The 17,655-nt window shown below is 51.1% G+C and overlaps 1 protein-coding gene across 8 annotated transcripts in view; it reads left to right on the forward strand.

Moving 5' to 3' along the window:
* CACNA1B (calcium voltage-gated channel subunit alpha1 B) overlaps window positions 1–17,655 on the forward strand; it is a 168,170-nt gene that overhangs the window by 130,079 nt on the left and 20,436 nt on the right. For 7 of the 8 annotated variants that reach the window (XM_074331468.1, XM_074331473.1, XM_074331471.1 and 4 more), the window contains 5 exons: window positions 3,925–4,041; window positions 4,261–4,326; window positions 5,502–5,593; window positions 7,416–7,560; window positions 16,758–16,885. In XM_074331468.1, coding sequence (XP_074187569.1) covers window positions 3,925–4,041; window positions 4,261–4,326; window positions 5,502–5,593; window positions 7,416–7,560; window positions 16,758–16,885 — 548 coding nt within the window. Of the gene's footprint in view, window positions 1–625; window positions 632–3,924; window positions 4,042–4,260; window positions 4,327–5,501; window positions 5,594–7,415; window positions 7,561–16,757; window positions 16,886–17,655 lie in introns of all 8 variants that reach the window. The other variant, XM_074331476.1, reaches the window with a different exon arrangement.

Below are 17,655 nucleotides of genomic sequence, written 5' to 3' on the forward strand. Positions count from 1 at the left end.
GCACAGCAGGAGCCTCTGATCTGCCTGGATGAGGAGGAGGAAAGGAAACCATCAGCCGATTAGTGGTGTCTTCTTTTTTCCATTTGTAGTCCCCTCATGTCACTTTGTGAATGCACGTTTTTTCTTTGGGCAAAAACATGACTGTCAGTTCCCACCCCCCAACTTAAAAATCAGACTAGAGCAGCGGTCTTACCCAGGGTCACGGCAGTTGCGAGCATCCAGCTGACATTGATGTCTTTGCCTGGAAATAAAAATGTGCCTGTGACTCATCTTGGGATTTGCATTACAAACAGGAATGCAAATGAATGCCACTCTGTCCACATAAACCTACATGTTTCACAAATATGTTTTGATGCGTTTGAAGCAAAACAGGCAAAGTTTAGCAAAACCCTGAAATTGTCCAGTGAAGTCTTCAGAGTTTGAGTTTTGCTTGTGTTGATGACTCATTTTCTCTTTTGTTTTCTGTTTTCTGTTCTTGATTTGCCTTAACCTACCTGCTGATTCACGCCATCCAACCAACATACAATGCGAAAACCATGCCTCCGTCTGTATGTTGCACCTGCTGCTCAAAACCCCCAATTTGTAAATAACACGCAATGTCCATCCATGACAACACCACGTGTAGGAAACGGTTGGTTTCGTGACTTTAAACAGTTCTTAAGCTCCTTGCTTTGCTTGCTCTGCTCCCATGCTTGTCTCCTGAGGTGTATGGTCAGAGTCCGCTGCGTCCATCCCTCTGTGCGCCCCCTTTGCACTGTCCCCATGACCCCAGCCTGGGGGCCCAGCAGGGACTTCTGGGGGCCTCTTAGGAACCTCTGATAGTGGGAACTGGCCTTGAACCAAGCGAGGAGGTAGGGGCTTCTGAGTGAGAGGTGGGAAAATGCCTCTGGACTGGCTCAGAATTGGAAAGGTTTGGGGGGGCGTGAGTTTGGACCCCAATCCCTGCAGAGTCCATGGTTTCTGTCGCACCGTCCGATCCCTCCTGCTGTCCTCATTGTGCCAACAGACACAGAAGGCTCTGCTCTCCCCGCTGGCCTCAGACCAAGTCCCCATAGTCTTCCCGGCACAGACCTTTGTGTGTGGGGTCAGGCCTGAGGCCCAGGGTCGGGGATTGGAGATTTTGTCTTCATGGCCCAGCAGGGGTCCCCTGAGGCCTGACCATGTAGGAAGAGGGGCTGCCCCAGGGACCACCGGGCTCAGGGTGGTTTGTCTGGGCATCGCTGGAACAGGGGTGCACCCTTGGTCGCTTGCATGGTGTGAACCAGGCCCTCCTTCCACGTCTGTAGGAATACTCGAGAGGAGAGCGTAGATTTGGGGAGCAGATTAAATGGGCTGTGACTGGAAAGTCATACGTACTAGCAGACAGTTGAGATTCCTGTTAGAGAAAGTGGACGTTCGTGATGAAGGGTTTCACGGTTGGAGCAGAAAGGCTATTCTGAGAAAACTGTTTGGTGCCGCACAGCCCTGCTCAGTGCGTGGGTTCAGCACCCCCCCACCCCCCGCGGCCCTGCTCGCTCCCGGCGTGCGTCACGCCTGCTGTCCCGTTCGTGTGCATGTGGGTGTCAGCCTAGTTTCCTTTCCTTCACCATCAGCCCCCACGGGCTTGGAAGCTGAGTAGGAGAGCCGTGTGGCCCCCGCATGGCTGGACCTGGCCCAGCGGGTGCGGCAAGGCTGCGGGAGGCCACACCGCGCTGTGGCCCCGACAGAGGCCAGGAGTGGTTGGATGCAGGCCACGCTGTCCAGTCACCTTTGTGGGGCAGTATTTCACACCTCTGTGTGCTTTTCAGTGATTCCTCACTGCCTGGGCACACCTGGTGTCCTAACGTCTCCATCCTGTGGCAGAGGAAGCTGGAACTCAAAGGAGTTAGGGACCAGGGTGCCCTCACAGTCTGGGGGGGCAGTGATGCCCTTTTGGGTCCTCCAGGCCCCTCCTGACTCAGGTGGCCGCAATAAGGAAGGGCCTTGCTTGGAAGTAGGTGTAGCTATGCCCAGGTGCCACAGAAGCCATGGACGCTGGGAGCCTGGGCCAGTTGTGTCCGTCCCAAGGGGTTGGCTGAGGCCAGAGGTGACCGTGCACAGCCACGGGGTGGTGGCGGGGCCCTGCCTGCCACATGCTTGCCCCCTGCCCTCCCGCATGCAGTCGGCACGGTTGGCCTGGTGGCTCCCGCCGTGGGCGCAGCCACCGTGCACTCAGCCTGTTGTGCTGTGCTTGAGCAACTGTGCTGCCGTCACTGTCTGTCCTCATGGCGCTCTCGGGCTGTCTGTGTGTTGTCACCCCCACCCCTCTCCTGAGTGCCCACCAGAACCCAAGAAGGAATCCTGGGCAGAGGGGTGGAGATCTGAGTCTCCGCGGAAGGCAGGAAGTGGCTTGCTGAGCCTGACACACCTGCGGTGACTGGTTCAAGCACCGCCTTTCCCGCCTTGTTTATCTGCTGGCCCTTCTCTCGTGCCCCAAAGCCTACATTTCCCAGTGTTGGCAGGAAGTCTTCCTGTGCCAGCTGCCTGAGCAGATGGTTTTGAGCCAGGCAGGTGCTGGCTGTTAGCACAGCCCTGGCTGCTCTAGACCCACCTGAGCAGGTGGTTGGTTGCAAAGTGGGGGCCCCAAGGCCAGGCTCTCGGCAGCCCGTCTGGCTGTGCTGTGTCGTCTCGTATGGAGCATCACCTGCCTCTGTGCAGAGTTCTTTCCGTCCCCATGCCCGTCCTCCTGAGGTGACTGGCTCATCCGAGAGTCCTCAGGCACACGGGGCTCAGATGGTGAGAGAGGACATTTCTCAGCCATCGTGTGCACTGAGATTGTGTCCTAGACAAGTGAGGGAGCCGCGGCGGCCTGAGCTCCGTGCAGGGTCACACCTGGACGCCCCCTGCTGCCTTTGTGCTCATCTGGACCACATGGCTCCTGTGCCAACTGACACTCCTGAGTCTCGTCCTGCCCCCACAGGTTCCACGTCCTGCCAGTGAGCTGTGTCTGCACGTAGCTGTCAGGCCCTCAGAAGCAGAGATAGCCCCGAGTCCCCAACCTCCCTGCTGGGAACCAAGGCAGCCAGCCCCAGAGGGAGGGGACACTTCAGGGAAGTGGCAGACTATGTCCCTGGAAGCAAAAGAGGGACTGTGTCCCCTGAAGGCCGCCGAACGGATGGCAGCCCTGGCTCGAGGCTCCCACTGCCTCCTCCTGCCTCCCTCCTGCATGTCTCAGTGACTGCGTGTCCTTTGTCATTTGACCACCGGGTCTAGACACAACCTATCGGACCCTGACCTGCTTCATACTTGAAGACACCAGAGTGGCAGGGAGCTGTGTGTGGTCACCTGGTTTCGAAGCAGCCAGAGGGCAGGGAGCCACTCTCAGAAGCACCCCGTCTGCTTGGGGACATGGCCCAGAGGCATGCCCCTGATTCAGAGTGCCCCGGGCACCGTGGGAGCCCCACTCCCAGGTGGTCTGTGCAGTCCCAGAGCACTTGTGTGTCTCTGTGCTGGATTTGAACCCCTCAGATAAGGTCAGGGACCTGTGTGTGGATCGCGGAGGTGCCTTCCATGCCCTGAGTGGCAGGACCACTAACATTTACACCTCCCACGGTGACTCACCTGCAGGGTCTGCAGTGGCACCAGAGAGGGTGTTTGCCCTCTGTGGGGTCCCTGCACAGGCTCTCGGTGGACAAGCAAACCTGTCCAGTAGCTGGCCTGCTGGGCCGGGTCCTGCAAGAGGCGGTCAGTGTCTGAGGCCCAGCGTAGGTGACGTCCAGGCCCTGCTGCGTGGCGACCACGGGCAGTGCTGAGCTTCACCTGAGAAGGTTTGCTGGTGGCCGCCAGCTGCTTACACTGGAGCAGTGACTGCTTCAGTCCCCCCGACCCACCTTCGGGACCACGGTGGTGCGGGGAGAAGCCCTGGGAGGTGGGCCTCAGAGGTCAGAGGGCACCTTGTTCCCGCAGAACAACTTCATCAACCTCAGCTTCCTGCGTCTGTTCCGTGCCGCCCGGCTCATCAAGCTGCTGCGTCAAGGCTACACCATCCGCATCCTGCTGTGGACCTTCGTGCAGTCCTTCAAGGTGAGCCGCTCCCCCAGGGCCCTGCCGAGCTCGCCAGTGTGTGAGGCCAGCAGCTTCCCCGGAAGCCGTCCTGTCAGTGCTCACAGAACTGTGTGGGTGTCACGGCTCTGGCTTTCAGATGAAGGAACAGGCATTGCGGAGGGGGCCGTGGTGGCCAGTGAGCGTGGCTCTGGCCCGGCCCCGTCGCCGTCCCCCTGACCTGCCCACGTGTCTCCGCAGGCCCTGCCCTACGTGTGCCTGCTCATCGCCATGCTGTTCTTCATCTACGCCATCATCGGCATGCAGGTGGGCGCCGCCCGGCGGGGGCATGGGGTCCCATCCCCTGGGGCATGGAAGTGATAACAATGCAGCCTGACACTGGCAGATTTCTGGGAGCCATTCACCACTTTAAGCACTTTATGACTTCATCCTCAGAAAGACTTCTGTGAATGGGGACACTGAGCCCCCAGAGCTTGGGGCTCTGGACCTGGGTGCACCACCCTGCTCCTGAGTGAGATCCCGTGGTGCTGGGCCCTGCGGGGGTGGAGCATTGGCGCTCGTCGGCATGGCGCCCGGGGCCTAAGTCCAGCAACAGTTCCGAAGGGCAGGAGATTCTATCCTCCAAAGAAGATGGTCCACAGGGTCCTATCACGTCACTGTACTGGTCAGATTTAGCTTGCATAACTTAGATTGTCTTCATTTTGCTCAAGAACACTTTGTCAGTTATTTGGGAAAACATGTGAAAGACAAAGCAGTAACCCAGTTCTAAACCTTTGGCATCTGGCCGCTTTCCAACAGTAGGGTCGGAGATGGGCCCAAATGTCAACTTTCAGTGGGAGGAGCCAGTACCTGAAAGGTTAGCTGAGAACTTATTTTTTTAAACTCTCTGTCAGGGATCAAGAAGTTCTCTTGCTTTAAAATTGCCTGGGCTCTAGTGCTATTTAAAACAAATAACGTATTTTTCCTGCTTTGGTCTGTGGATGTACAAAATCACGTATGTCACTGGTCTTGGTTTCTGGTGGATGTGAGACAGTTCATGAATTTTTCATCTGGCTTCCCGATTGTAAGCTAAGTGCAGTTAGAAATCTGCATTTCTAGTCTTGAAAACCATAAATTAAAACATGGGAAAAGCTCACTGTGATATTTGCATGGAAAGTCATAAAGAAACTTTCCAGGGATCTCTCAGAGCTGTGACTGATATAACTGCTGCTTTGGAGTCACTGATGAGCGAGGGGACTTTAAAATGCATCCTGTCTGATACGTAGCAGAGCCCCGGACACCTGCTCCCAGTACTGCCGACCTGCTCAGAGCCACCCAGCAGCCGCCATGCTGGGGGACACGGAGCAGCCACGAGGACTCGGCTGCCCTGGAAAGGCGCCAGCGCTGGCCCGCAGGTCCTCGCGTGCACACACGCGTGCTGGTGCTTCAGCTGGGCTCCTGAAGGGCCGGCAGCTCGGCCTGCAGCCTTTTCTCCATTGCAGGTCTTTGGGAATATTGCCCTGGATGACGACTCCAGCATCAACAGGCACAACAACTTCCGGACCTTCCTACAAGCCCTGATGTTGCTATTCAGGTGTGTAGTTGGCCAGGTTGGCCCAGCCCAGAGGCTCCTTGGTGGAGGCTGGAGGGGTGCACCCAACACGTGGGGCCCCCCCTGCCCCAGGTCATGCTGCTCCATCAGTGGACTGTGGCATTTCCTACTGTCCATTCCTAAGGGCTCCTGGGTCTTGGGTCAGATGAAGGGAAGCCCCCGAGATGGCCAAGCTCGGAGCCCTAGGCCAGGCTGGCCGCCACCATCTGGTCACAGCCAGAAGGCCTGCAGTGAGGTCAGAGGACAGAAGCTGCATGGCAGGCCCTTTCTCTGTGCAGGCTTCAAGCTCTCCACCTGCTCCCTTACCCATTGCAGAGGTTTGTGAGGGCAGGGGACTGCCATTGACAGTGTGTAGCTTCTCGGTGACCCAAGAGCCCAGCTGGCCAGAACTGCTGTTTGGAACGTACGTCCACTCGCCACTGTCCCTCCCGGGGGCTGCAGTGCCCTGACCCTGGGGTGCAGCCAAGCCAGGCCCCTGCATGGAGCCTCGAGGGCACACGGCTGTGTTGGGCTCAGATACCTCCCCAGGAAGGTGTGCTTGGCACCAGCCGTTATACTTGTGTCCAGGGAGCCACTGACCATCTTGGCCTGAGGACAGACTTGGGGTAGAGGGCACGAGAGAACTGTGTCTTCCCGCCTCCAGAGTTTCCCTCCTGTCTCAAGCCCACCACCATGGCAGGAGGGAGAGAGCCCTGTGCAGGGGTTGTGGTGGGGGCAGCTGGCATCAGGCCGCTGTGGGGTGGGGGGGGGCTCTGAGTAGAGGGTGACCTCAGGCCAGGCCTGCTGACCCGGCTGTGTGCAGAGGGCTTCCTGCCTGTGCTCTGCCTCAGAGGAGCAGGCACCCTCAGGCTTACATGTTCCCCAAACAGCGCCATTTTCCTGGACTTCAGCTGCGACCTTAGTTCTGTTTCTTCATGTAGTAATGTCCTGCCTTGTGCCACGGTAGGTTTGAGGCAGGCCTGTGCCGTCAGCCTTGGTTTTAAGCCTTGGCCTCAAAGACCCTTCTTCCTCCCTGACCTTTGTCGCCTCATCAGCTGGGCCTGGCACAGGCTGAACCGGCCACCCCACCCCCAGGAAGCCCCTTACCCCCAGCCATTATGGGGGGAGTGTGCCCAGCTTCCGTCCAGGTGCAGAGAGGACCCAGGAACCAAAGTCTGGGAAGGGGATCCCGGAGGGTAGCTGCTGAGGCTGTGGCTAGAATGGAGCAAGCAGGGCAGGGACATGGCAGGCACTGAGGTCAGGGAAAGAGCTCGTGGCAGGTCGTGGGCTGTGGGCCGTCCTGTGAATTTTGCCTTTTGCGGGGAGTGAGGGGCCACTGAGAGGAGCAGTGACAAGGTCTGACCTGTATTTAGTGGACCTGCCATGCTGCTGGGAGGGCAGAGCAGAGCAGGAAGTGCCTCCTGCGGGCCCCCTGAGGAGGTGCATGAGCTGATGCACAGGGTGTGACAAGCGAGAGGGGCAAGGATGACAACAGCAGTTTAAGGCTGAGCTACTGGAAGGATGGAGTGACCATTGGTGGGTGGAGGACAGGATCCCGTGTATTGGCTCTGAGGTTCCACATGTCCTCGGACACTCGCCACAGTGCTGACACTCCCAGTGAGTGGACTATCACAGTAATGGTGCTTTCAAGGTGATCGATTTGGAAATCTAACACCTGAGCAGCCATGTGTTACCCAGACCTATGCGTTGTGGCTTCTCCATGGGAGGAACCCACAAGAGGGGTCCCCCTTGACCCCACTCTCCTCGTGTGCTGGCCGGAGTCGGGCCGCCCTCGTGGGCCTCATGGCTCCACCCTTTTCCTCAGGAGCGCCACCGGGGAGGCCTGGCACGAGATCATGCTGTCGTGTCTCAGCCAGCGGGCCTGCGACGAGCACGCCAACGCCACCGAGTGTGGAAGCGACTTTGCCTACTTTTACTTCGTCTCCTTCATCTTCCTTTGCTCCTTTCTGGTAAGTCCGGGTCACCGTACCCATCGTGGCGTCCGTGTCCCCTTTCTCAGTCCATCTTGGGCCCCCTGTATTTCTTGCTGACCAATGATTTTGATTCATGTCACACGACAAACTGATTCTGTGTCGACAGCCCTTGTTTCCTCAGAGATGACGATCCTCTTAATCCTGAAAGGATCACTCTGCCATGACCTCCTGTGGGCCCTGCCTGACCTCCATGGAAAGTGTTTTCGGTTTCCATGGGGCACTTGTCCCTTAGTTTCCAGCTGCTACAGGGCCGTCTGCTGTGGTGATGGGACACAGAGAGGCAGTGCTCCAGCCAGCTTGCCTGGGGGAGCCCCTGGAAACCAGTGAGATTCTGTCAGGAGGTCGGGGGGCTGGGTCCACGAGTCTGGGTTTTATGCCAAGTCAGCAGAAGCTTCTGGGAGACTGTGGTCACGGGCGTGACACCATGTGCCAGATGTTTCTGAACCTCACTCTGGTCAGAGAGCTGTAGAGTGAGCAGGGGGACAGTAGAGGTGACGGTGGCTGGACAAGGGCGGGAGTGAGCGAGTTGGGTGGAGTGGACTGCACTTTAAAGGTGGAGCTGACACGCTTGATAGCTGAACGTGGGCATGAGAGAAAGAGAGGCTACAGCTGTGTGCTGGGTTCGCTCGGGCGTTAGAGTGACTGGTTCTCCCCCTGAGGCAGGAAGGTTGGGAGCTGCAGGCATGGGATCAGGCGGTGGGGAATAGAGCTGATGAGTAGACCTTTGGGCTGCACATGGAAATGTCGTCTGTAGTGCTTGGGGCATTGACAGGGCTAGATGCTATTCTCTAGGTCTCTGGGCCAGACACCTGTGGCTGAAGCATCACCTGAGCTCTTGTCAGACATGCAGATTCCTGGGCCTATACCCAGACTTACTGCATCAGGATTTCTGAGAGAGGGTCCCAGGAATCTGGGTTTTAATAAACTCCCCTTGCAATTCGTGTGTGCTCAGCTTCGAGAAGCACTGGCCCGGGGAGAGTGTGTCGTGAGAAGAAGGCTGAAGACTCAGCCCTGGGGGGCATTTAGGAGATGGAAAGGACCACTGGACCCAGAATTTGAGATGGAGCTTTCAGTGAGCAGATTGAGAACTGGGAGAGGGCAGTGCCCCAAAAGCCACAGGAAGAGAGTGTCTCAGAGGGAGGTAGTCAGCCATGTGACGTGTTGTTCAGAGGTGGAGCGAGGTGACGACAACTGACAGTTGTTCCTCCGAAGTGGACAGGTAGAGGCCATTGGTGACCTTCATAAGGACAGATTATTTGCGTGGTGGGGCGGAAGCCTTATGGCAGCAGGTTCCCACGCTAACGAGTGGCGAAGAGCAGCAGGAGCAGACAGCCCCTGAGCAGCAGGCGCGCTGAGCACACGCTTCAGGTTCACGGTCAGGAATTCTGTACAAGACCAGCCGACACAGTGTGGACTTTTTTCAAGCCACATTCACTACTTGGCACCGTGGGTAGGGAAGTATATTATCCAGATTTGGGGTTTCCAAGACCAGTCTAAGGAAGGAGAGAGGGTATGTGTAAGAAGGGTTTTAGTACTGGATATGGGATCAAGCTGGGGACAGAGAGAGGTGAGGGCAGGGCCGTTGGATTGGAGGTCCTCACATGAACAGAGGTTTGGAGACATGATATTAGGAAGTGAGCCAGTTGGATAGGAGAAGTGTGCAGAGAGAGGGCGACTGAGGTGGAGGCTTCAGAGGCAGGTACGGTGATGTTCATAGCTGGTCACCAGTCCTGGCCAAGCTTAGCTGTAGTCACAGGAATACGTTGCTGAGAGGATGGGGGTGGGGGGTGCAGAGGTCAAGGGACAGAGACGCCAGTCAGTAGTTGACCCATATCTGTGGATATTAGCAGCAGCAGGATTGATGACGAGAGTAGAGGTGTTATCCAACAGCCAGCCAGGCACCAGGTCTTCCTTGAAGGGGAGAAGGTGGCTACATCACGTGCATCGATGAGCAGGGCTGTGCTTTGGTTTGAAGGGTTGGGAGGCAACCCTTGTTACAGTGAGAGCAAGAAGAATAGAGGCTATTCAGCATGGAGGTGGAACGGTTCCTGCTGATGGTAGACAGTGAATTTCTAAGGGGACAGTAGGAGGTTGGGCTGGTTGGGAAAGGTGTGCGTTTGAGACAGGTGAGCTTGCATGTTGATAAAGGAATACAGAAAAATCTATGAAACTAGTGTTTCACTAGTTGCCAGAAACCAAGGAGAGGATGTGCATGTTGAGGTCGTCCCCGGATCCCTCAGAAGATCCCTTGTGGGCAGCGGGGAGGGCAGACTTTCTGGAGAGTCATGGTCTTGTCTGTGGAGGGGGCATTGGTACGTGTGCAGTTCAGAGACATGTGATGCTGCAGAGCAGCCACCCCACGGGGCCATAGTCGAGCACACCAGCCTGGCCTCACCACGCTCCTGGCTACAGAGATGAGGTTCCACTGAAAGCCAAATTCTTTGTGTTCTTTGTGACTCTCCACCCATGGGGCCAACATTCCCCATACGTGTTCAGGATGACGTGAGGAATCCCCTGGAGTTAGCTGTCACTCTTCTCCGCACCTCCCCCACAGCTCGTGGCTGACATTGGTGCCTTTTCCTTGACTGAAGCAGAGAAGGGATAAGGGCTGCAAGCACAGCCCTCCTGGCACCTACCTGTCTAGTTTGGATCTGTTGGGTAACTCATGCTTTGAAGCACGGATCTGGTTTGGTTTGGCAGAGAAGTGACAGTGGGAAAAATGGAACTGTGACTTTGGGGATGGGTGGCAGGACTAGGTTAGGTGGCGATTCAGTCACCTTGATCGGTGTAGGGGCATTGACAGAATAACGGAAAGTGAGGTTGGTGACAACCTGCTTACAATTACTGAATTAGATCGTGTGCATAGTCTCATGGATGCTGTAAGTTCTTCAGTCTTTGTAACACTCCTGATATTGATATTGTTATTATCACAATGAAGAAATGGACGCTTAGAGATGTAAAATACTTTGGCCAGCCTGTGCTTAGAACCCAAGCTGTTGAAATGGACAAATTCTGGAGTGATACGGATTACTGTCTCAAGAAGAAATGGAAAATCCAAATAGACCTATAACAAGTAAGGAGTTTGAATCACTAATCAAAACATTCCCCCAGGGCTGGCCCAGTGCCTCAGGTGGTTGGAGCTCTGTGCTTTTCTTCTCTGAAGGCTGCCGGTTCAATTCCCACATGGCCAGTTGGCTCTCAACCACAATGTTGCCAGTTCGACTCCCTCAAGGGATAGTGGGCTGCGCCCCTTGCAACTAACAATGGCAACTGGACCTGGAGCTGAGCTGCGCCCTCCACAACTAAGACTGAAAGGACAACAACTTGAAGCTGAACAGCACCCTCCACAACTAAGATTGAAAGGACAACAATTAGATTTGGAGGAAAAAAAGTCCTGGAAGTACACACTGTTCCCCAATAAAGTCCTGTTCCCCTTCCCCAATAAAATCTTTAAAAAAAAAAAAAAAATTCCCCCAAAAAGAAAGTCCAGGACCAGGTGGCTTCACTGGTGAATTCTATCAAACATTTAAAGAAGAATTAGCACCAGTCTTCCTCAAACTCTTCCAAAAAATTGGAGAGGAGGGAACACTTCCAAACTCATTCTATGAGGTCAGCATTACCTCAACGCCAAAACCAGACAGACACTACTAGAAAAATATTGATGCAAAAATCCTCAACAAAATGCTAGCAAACCAAATTTGATAGCATATTAAAAGAATGATAGACCATGACCAAGTGGGAGTTATTCCTGGAATGCAGCGATAGTTTAATATATGAAGCTCAGTGTGATACTCAACATTAACAGAAAGGAGGGCGGAAATGCATGGTCATCTCAATTGATGTAGAAAAAGCATTTGAAAACATTCAACCCCCTTGATAAAAGCACTCAATAAAATGGGAATAGAAGGAAACTACGTCAACATAATAAAGGCCATATATGGAAAACCTAGCTAACGTCATACTCAATGATGAAAACCTCAAAGGTTCTCTTCTAAGATCAGGAACAGGGTAAGGATGCCTGCTTTTGCCACTTATATTCAATATAGTACTGGATGTCCCAGCCAAATCACTTAGTCAAGAAAAAAAAAAAAAAGGCATCCAATTTAGAAGGGAAGAAGTGTAATCATCTCTTTTTGCAGACGTGATCATAATGTAGAAAATCCTAAATATTCCAAAAAAAAAAAAAACAACAACAAAAATAAATTTGAACTAATAAATAAACTAAGCAAAGTTACAGAATACAAAATCAACATGCAAAAATCAGTTATGTTCTGTACATTAACAATGAACAATCTGAAAAGAAGAGTAAGAAAACAGTTCTACTTACAATGACATCAAAAAGAATAAAATACTTAGGAATAAACTTAACCAAGGAAGTGAAAGATTTGGACCCTGAACACTACAAAACATTCCTGAAAGTAATGAAAGAAGACCTAATTAAATGGAAAGACATCCCTCTCCATGGTTTGGAAGATGTAATATTGTTAAAATGTCAACACTTTAAATGCAGTCCTTGGGCCGGCCTGGTGGCTCAGGAGGTTAGAGCTCCATGCTCCTAACTCCAAAGGCTGTCGGTTCGATTACCACATGGGCCAGTGGGCTCTCAACCACAAGGTTGCCGGTTCAACTCCTTGAGTCCCATAAGGGATGGTGGGCTGTGCCCCTTGCAACTAAGATTGAACATGGCACCTTGAGCTGAGCTGCCACTGAGCTCCCGGATGGCTCAGTTGGTTGGAGCGAGTCCTCTCAACCACAAGGCTGCCGGTTCGACTCCCGCAAGGGATGGTGGTCTGTGCCCCCTGCAACTAGCAATGGCAACTGGACCTGAGCTGAACTACGCCCTCCATAACTAAGACTGAAAGGACAACAACTTGAAGCTGAACGGCATCCTCCACAACTAAGATTGAAAGGACAACAACTTGACTTGGAAAAAAGGCCTGGAAGTACACACTGTTCCCCCAATAAAGTCCTGTTCCCCTTCCCCAATAAAAAGAAAAATAAATTATTAAAAAATAAAAAAAATAAAAATAAAAAATAAATGCAGTCCTTATCGAAAACTATGGTTTTAATTTTTGTTACAGAAATAAGAAACTCTATCCATTCATATGGAATCTCAAGGATCCACAAATAGCCAAAGAAAAAGAAAAAGAACAAAGTTTGATTTCAAAATTTACTTCAAAACTTCAGTACTAAAAGCAATGTAATAGTGGCATATAGACAAACATGTAGAATGACGGCATAGAATAGAGAACCCAGAAATAAATGCTCGTATACATGGTCAGAAGACAAGGCTTCCAAGACCATTTAATGAGGAAAAGATAAACTTTTCAACAAATGGTGGTGGGAGAACTGGATATCCACATGCAAAAGAATGAAGTAGGACCCATACTTTACACCATATACAAAAATTAACTCAACCTCCATCAAACATCTAAATATAATACCTATAACTATGCAAATCTTAGAAGAAAACATAGGGGGCAAATCTTACTGATGTTATATTTGGCAAAGGACTCTTAGATTTAACACCAAAATCATGAGCAACAAAAGAAAAAAGTAGATAAATTGGACTACTCAAAATTAAAACTTTTTGTACATCAAAGAACACTATCAACTAAGTGAAAAGCCAAACCAAGGAATGTGATAAAATATTTGCAGATCATATATCTAAGAGGCTAATATTCAAAATATATAGATAACTCTTGCAATTCAACAACAGGAAGGCAAACAACCATACAAACATGGGCAAAGTTCTTAAGTAGACGTTACTCTAAAGATAATGTACAAATGGCCAATAAGCACATGAGAAGATACTCAACATCACCAATCATTAGGGAAATGCAAATTAAAGCCCCAACGTGATAATACTTCATATTCATTATGATTGCTATTAGAAAAGACAAAAACAAAACAAAACGGAAACTAAGTGTTGGAGAGGAACCCTGGTACACTACTGGTGGGAATGTAAAACGGTACAGCCACTTGTGAAAAACAGTATGGCATTTTCTCAAAGAAGTAAAAATAGAATTACAGTGTGCTCCATCAATCCCTGCATGGTATATACACAAAAAACTTGAAAGCAGGGACTGAAATAAATATTTGTACACACATATTCATAGTAGCATTATTCACAACAGCCAAAAGGTAAAAACAACCAAAGTGTCCATCAATGGATGAATGGATATGAATATATGAGAGAACATTGTTCAACCTTAAAAAGGAAGGCAGTTCTGACACATGCTACACTATGAATGAACCTTGAAGGCATTTTGCTAAGTGACAGAAGCCAGTTGTAAAAGGAAAAATACTGTATGATTCCTCTGATATGAGGTACCTAGAATAGTCAAAGTCATATAGACGGAAAGTGGAATGGTGGTTGCAAGGGACGGGGGGGGAGATGGGTGTTAGTGTTTAATGAGTATGGAGTTTCAGTTTGGGAAGGTGCCAAGGTTCTGTAGATGATGATGGTGATGGTTGCACAACAGGGTGAAGAATGTACTATGTGCCACTGACATACACTTAAAAGTGATTGTTAAAGTAATAAGTTTTTAATGTATTTTTACTACAACATAAAATTGTATTTAAAAAAGAATTAACATCAATCCTACTCAAACTCTTCCCAAAAAATAGAAGAGAAGGTAACACTTCCTAACACATTCTCTCATGCCAGCATTACCCTGATACTAAAGGCAGAAGAAAATGCCAGAGGGAAACTACAGACCAATCCTGAAAGAAATACTAATTTCAACAATACATTAAAAGGATTATCCACAGTGACCAAATGGGATTCATCGCAGGCATACCAGGATGGCTCAACATATGAAAATCAATCAATGTAATAACACACCATTAATGAAGAAAACCCCACATGACCATCATCTTAATAGATGCAGAAAAAGCATCATCCTTTCATGATAAAAACACTTAAACTAGGGGGGGGCCTGCCCGGTGGCTCAGGTGCTTAGAGCTCCATGCTCCTAACTCCGAAGGCTGCAGGTTCGATTCCCACATGGGCCAGTGGGCTCTCAACCACAAGGTTGCCAGTTCAATTCCTCGACTCCCACAAGGGATGGTGGGCTGCACGCCCTGCAACTAACAATGGCAACTGGACCTGGAGCTGAGCTGCGCTCTCCACAACTAAGATAGAAAGGACAACAACTTGACTTGGAAAAGAAAAAAGGCCTGGAAGTACACAGTGTTCCCCAATAAAGTCCTGTTCTCCTTCCCCAATAAAATCTTAAAAAAAACACACACCGATAAACCTGAGGTGATGGATGTGATAATTAACTTGGTGGCCGGGACCCTTTCACAACATGTGTATGTAAAAGCACAATAATGCCCACTTTAAGTTGCTTACCATTTTATTTTTCAGTCACACCTCAGTAAAGCTGGGCGCAGGGGGGCAGTGCTGTCATAGGACAGATATATAGGCCAATGGAATAGGATTGGGAGTCCAGAATAAACCCTAACATCTGGTTCAGTGATGTTTGACAAGGATGCCAAGACCATCCAATGTGGAAAGAATAGTTTCTTCAACAAATGGTGAAGAGAAAACTGGATTTCCATGTGTAAAAAACAGTGAGGCTGGACCCTTACCTCATTCCATATACAAAAATTACTCAAAATCAATTAAAGACATAAACATAAGAGCTTAACCTATAAAACTCTTAGAAGAAAATAGAGATTGAAAATCTTCAAGGCCTCAGACTTGGCACAGGACTCAATTTTTATACCAAAGTCATGGGCAATAAAAATAGATAGACTTGACATCTGACAATTAAAAACTTTTGTGCATCAAAGGACATTATCAATAATGTAAAAATACAATCTGAGGAATGAGAGAGAATATTTACAAGTCACTATTTTATAAGAGCTTTACCTGAAATATATAAAGAGCCCTTATAGCTCAACAACAGAGAGACAACCATGTAAAAATGGGCAAAGATTCAGAATAGACATTTTTCCAAAGAAGATATACAAGTAGCCAACAAGTATATGAAGACACTCAACATCTCAGATCATTGTGAAATGCAAATCAAAATCACAGTGAGATACTACTGTACACCCAGTAGAAAGACTGGAATAATAATTAAAAAAAACGGAAAATAGTGAGTGTTGGCAAGGATGTGGAGAAATAGGAACTCTTGTATGTTGCTGATGGGAATGAAAACACAGCAGCTTCTGTGAAAAACAGTTTTGAAGTTCCCAAAAAAGTACGCATTACCATGTGACCCAGCAATTCCACTCAAGAGAAATGAAAAGGCATGTCCACACAGAAACTTGTACACGAGTGTTGACCAGCAACATTAACCGTAACAGCCGAGACATGGAAGCAACCCACGTATCGTCAGTGGACAGGTGGATAATCAGATTGTGGTCTGTACCACAGAGAATAGCAGTCAGCCATAAAAAGCGATGAAATTCTGACACACACATCAATACGGTGAACCTGGAAAAGATCACGCTCAGCGAAAGGAGCCAGACACAAAAGGTCATATATTGTGTGATTCCGTCTATATAAGAATATCTCAAATCTATATATAGACAGAAAGGAGGTTGGTGGTTTCCAGGGAGTGGGAGGAGGGTCTTCTGGGCCATCACACATTTGGGAACTGGGGAGCAGGGGTCACACACCATGGTGAATACTCTGAATGCCACTGAGCCATACGCTCCAAATGGCTGATCGTGTGCTGAGTGACATTCCCGTCAAGTACAAAGATGGAGAACCTGAGCTATTGGCTTCCTGTGAGCAAACTTAACTCCACAGTCATCACTGAGAGGGGACGAGGACGGGGCCGCAGAGCGGGGGGCTGAACCTGGATGGCAGGATGGACATGAGATGGTGAGGGGTTGGAACCTGGATGGCAGGATGGACATGAGATGGTGAGGGGGTGGAACCTGGATGGCAGATGGACATGAGATGGTGAGGGGGTAGAACCTGGATGGCAGATGGACATGAGATGGTGAGGGGGTGGAACCTGGATGGCAGGATGGACATGAGATGGTGAGGGGGTGGAATTCGAGCGGCAGCCTTCGAGGACTGCTTGTCGGCTCAGGGTCATGACTGGGAACAGCACACAGGCGGCTGATCTCTGCCCCCTGCTCACACACACAGGCTTCGGCCAGCAGGCGGGGGGGTCTCTGTGTCACCCCTCTTCCATCCTGTCCTGCAGATGCTGAACCTCTTTGTGGCCGTCATCATGGACAACTTTGAGTACCTCACGCGGGACTCTTCCATCCTGGGGCCCCACCACCTGGACGAGTTCATCCGCGTCTGGGCCGAATATGACCCGGCTGCGTGGTGAGTGATCCGCCTGCTCGGGGGTCCTTGGGGCTGGTCCAAAGCCGTGGATCTCAGCAGGGTTCGGGGGCTCTGGCCATGTTTCAAGTGACTGTCCCCTTCAGGTGTGGCTGGGCCCAGGGCTCCCCGTGCCCATGTGGGCCGGTGCTGGCTCTCCCTTCTGGCGGCTGGCTCCTCAGTCTCCGTGCACTTGGCTGCAGCTCCCCAGGCTGAAAACCCTCCTATGAGACCCTCATTCTGGCCCTCAGGAATGTACCGGGGCTTGGGGAACATTGTCAGGGCCTTTGTGGGACTCTTGAGTTCTCACGGTCTTCTCACATGACCATTTTCATGGCCTCAGAGAGCCCTGTCACTACCCTGACGCGTCACCACACCTGCACTGCCACGGCCAGAGCTCGTGCTGGAGTTCACAGGCTCAGGAGCCTTCACAGGTTCTCTGGTCAACAACGACAGTCATGTTGGAGGGCGGGCTGACCACACCCAGGCCTCTGGTCCTTCTCAGGCAGGATTGAGACTCGTTCTGGAAGGAGCATCCCGACTGGTCTACACACAGGCTGCCATCCCGGGCATATTTTTTCCATTGACGATTGTATTACAGAAAACAGATTGTTAAGGAGGGGACTTGGACTAACAGGCAAAGGCCTATCAGTGCAGGCCTGCAAGAGGGGGTGGCACCCCCGTCTCTGTGAGCTGCAGACGCAGGATGTGCCCGGTCAGCCAAGGGCGGGACAGAATTAGGACACACAGGAAGTGGGCTCAGGCCAGACTGG

This window comes from Rhinolophus sinicus, linkage group LG04 (assembly GCF_036562045.2).
Source record: "Rhinolophus sinicus isolate RSC01 linkage group LG04, ASM3656204v1, whole genome shotgun sequence".
In the NCBI taxonomy this organism is placed as follows: domain Eukaryota; kingdom Metazoa; phylum Chordata; class Mammalia; order Chiroptera; family Rhinolophidae; genus Rhinolophus; species Rhinolophus sinicus.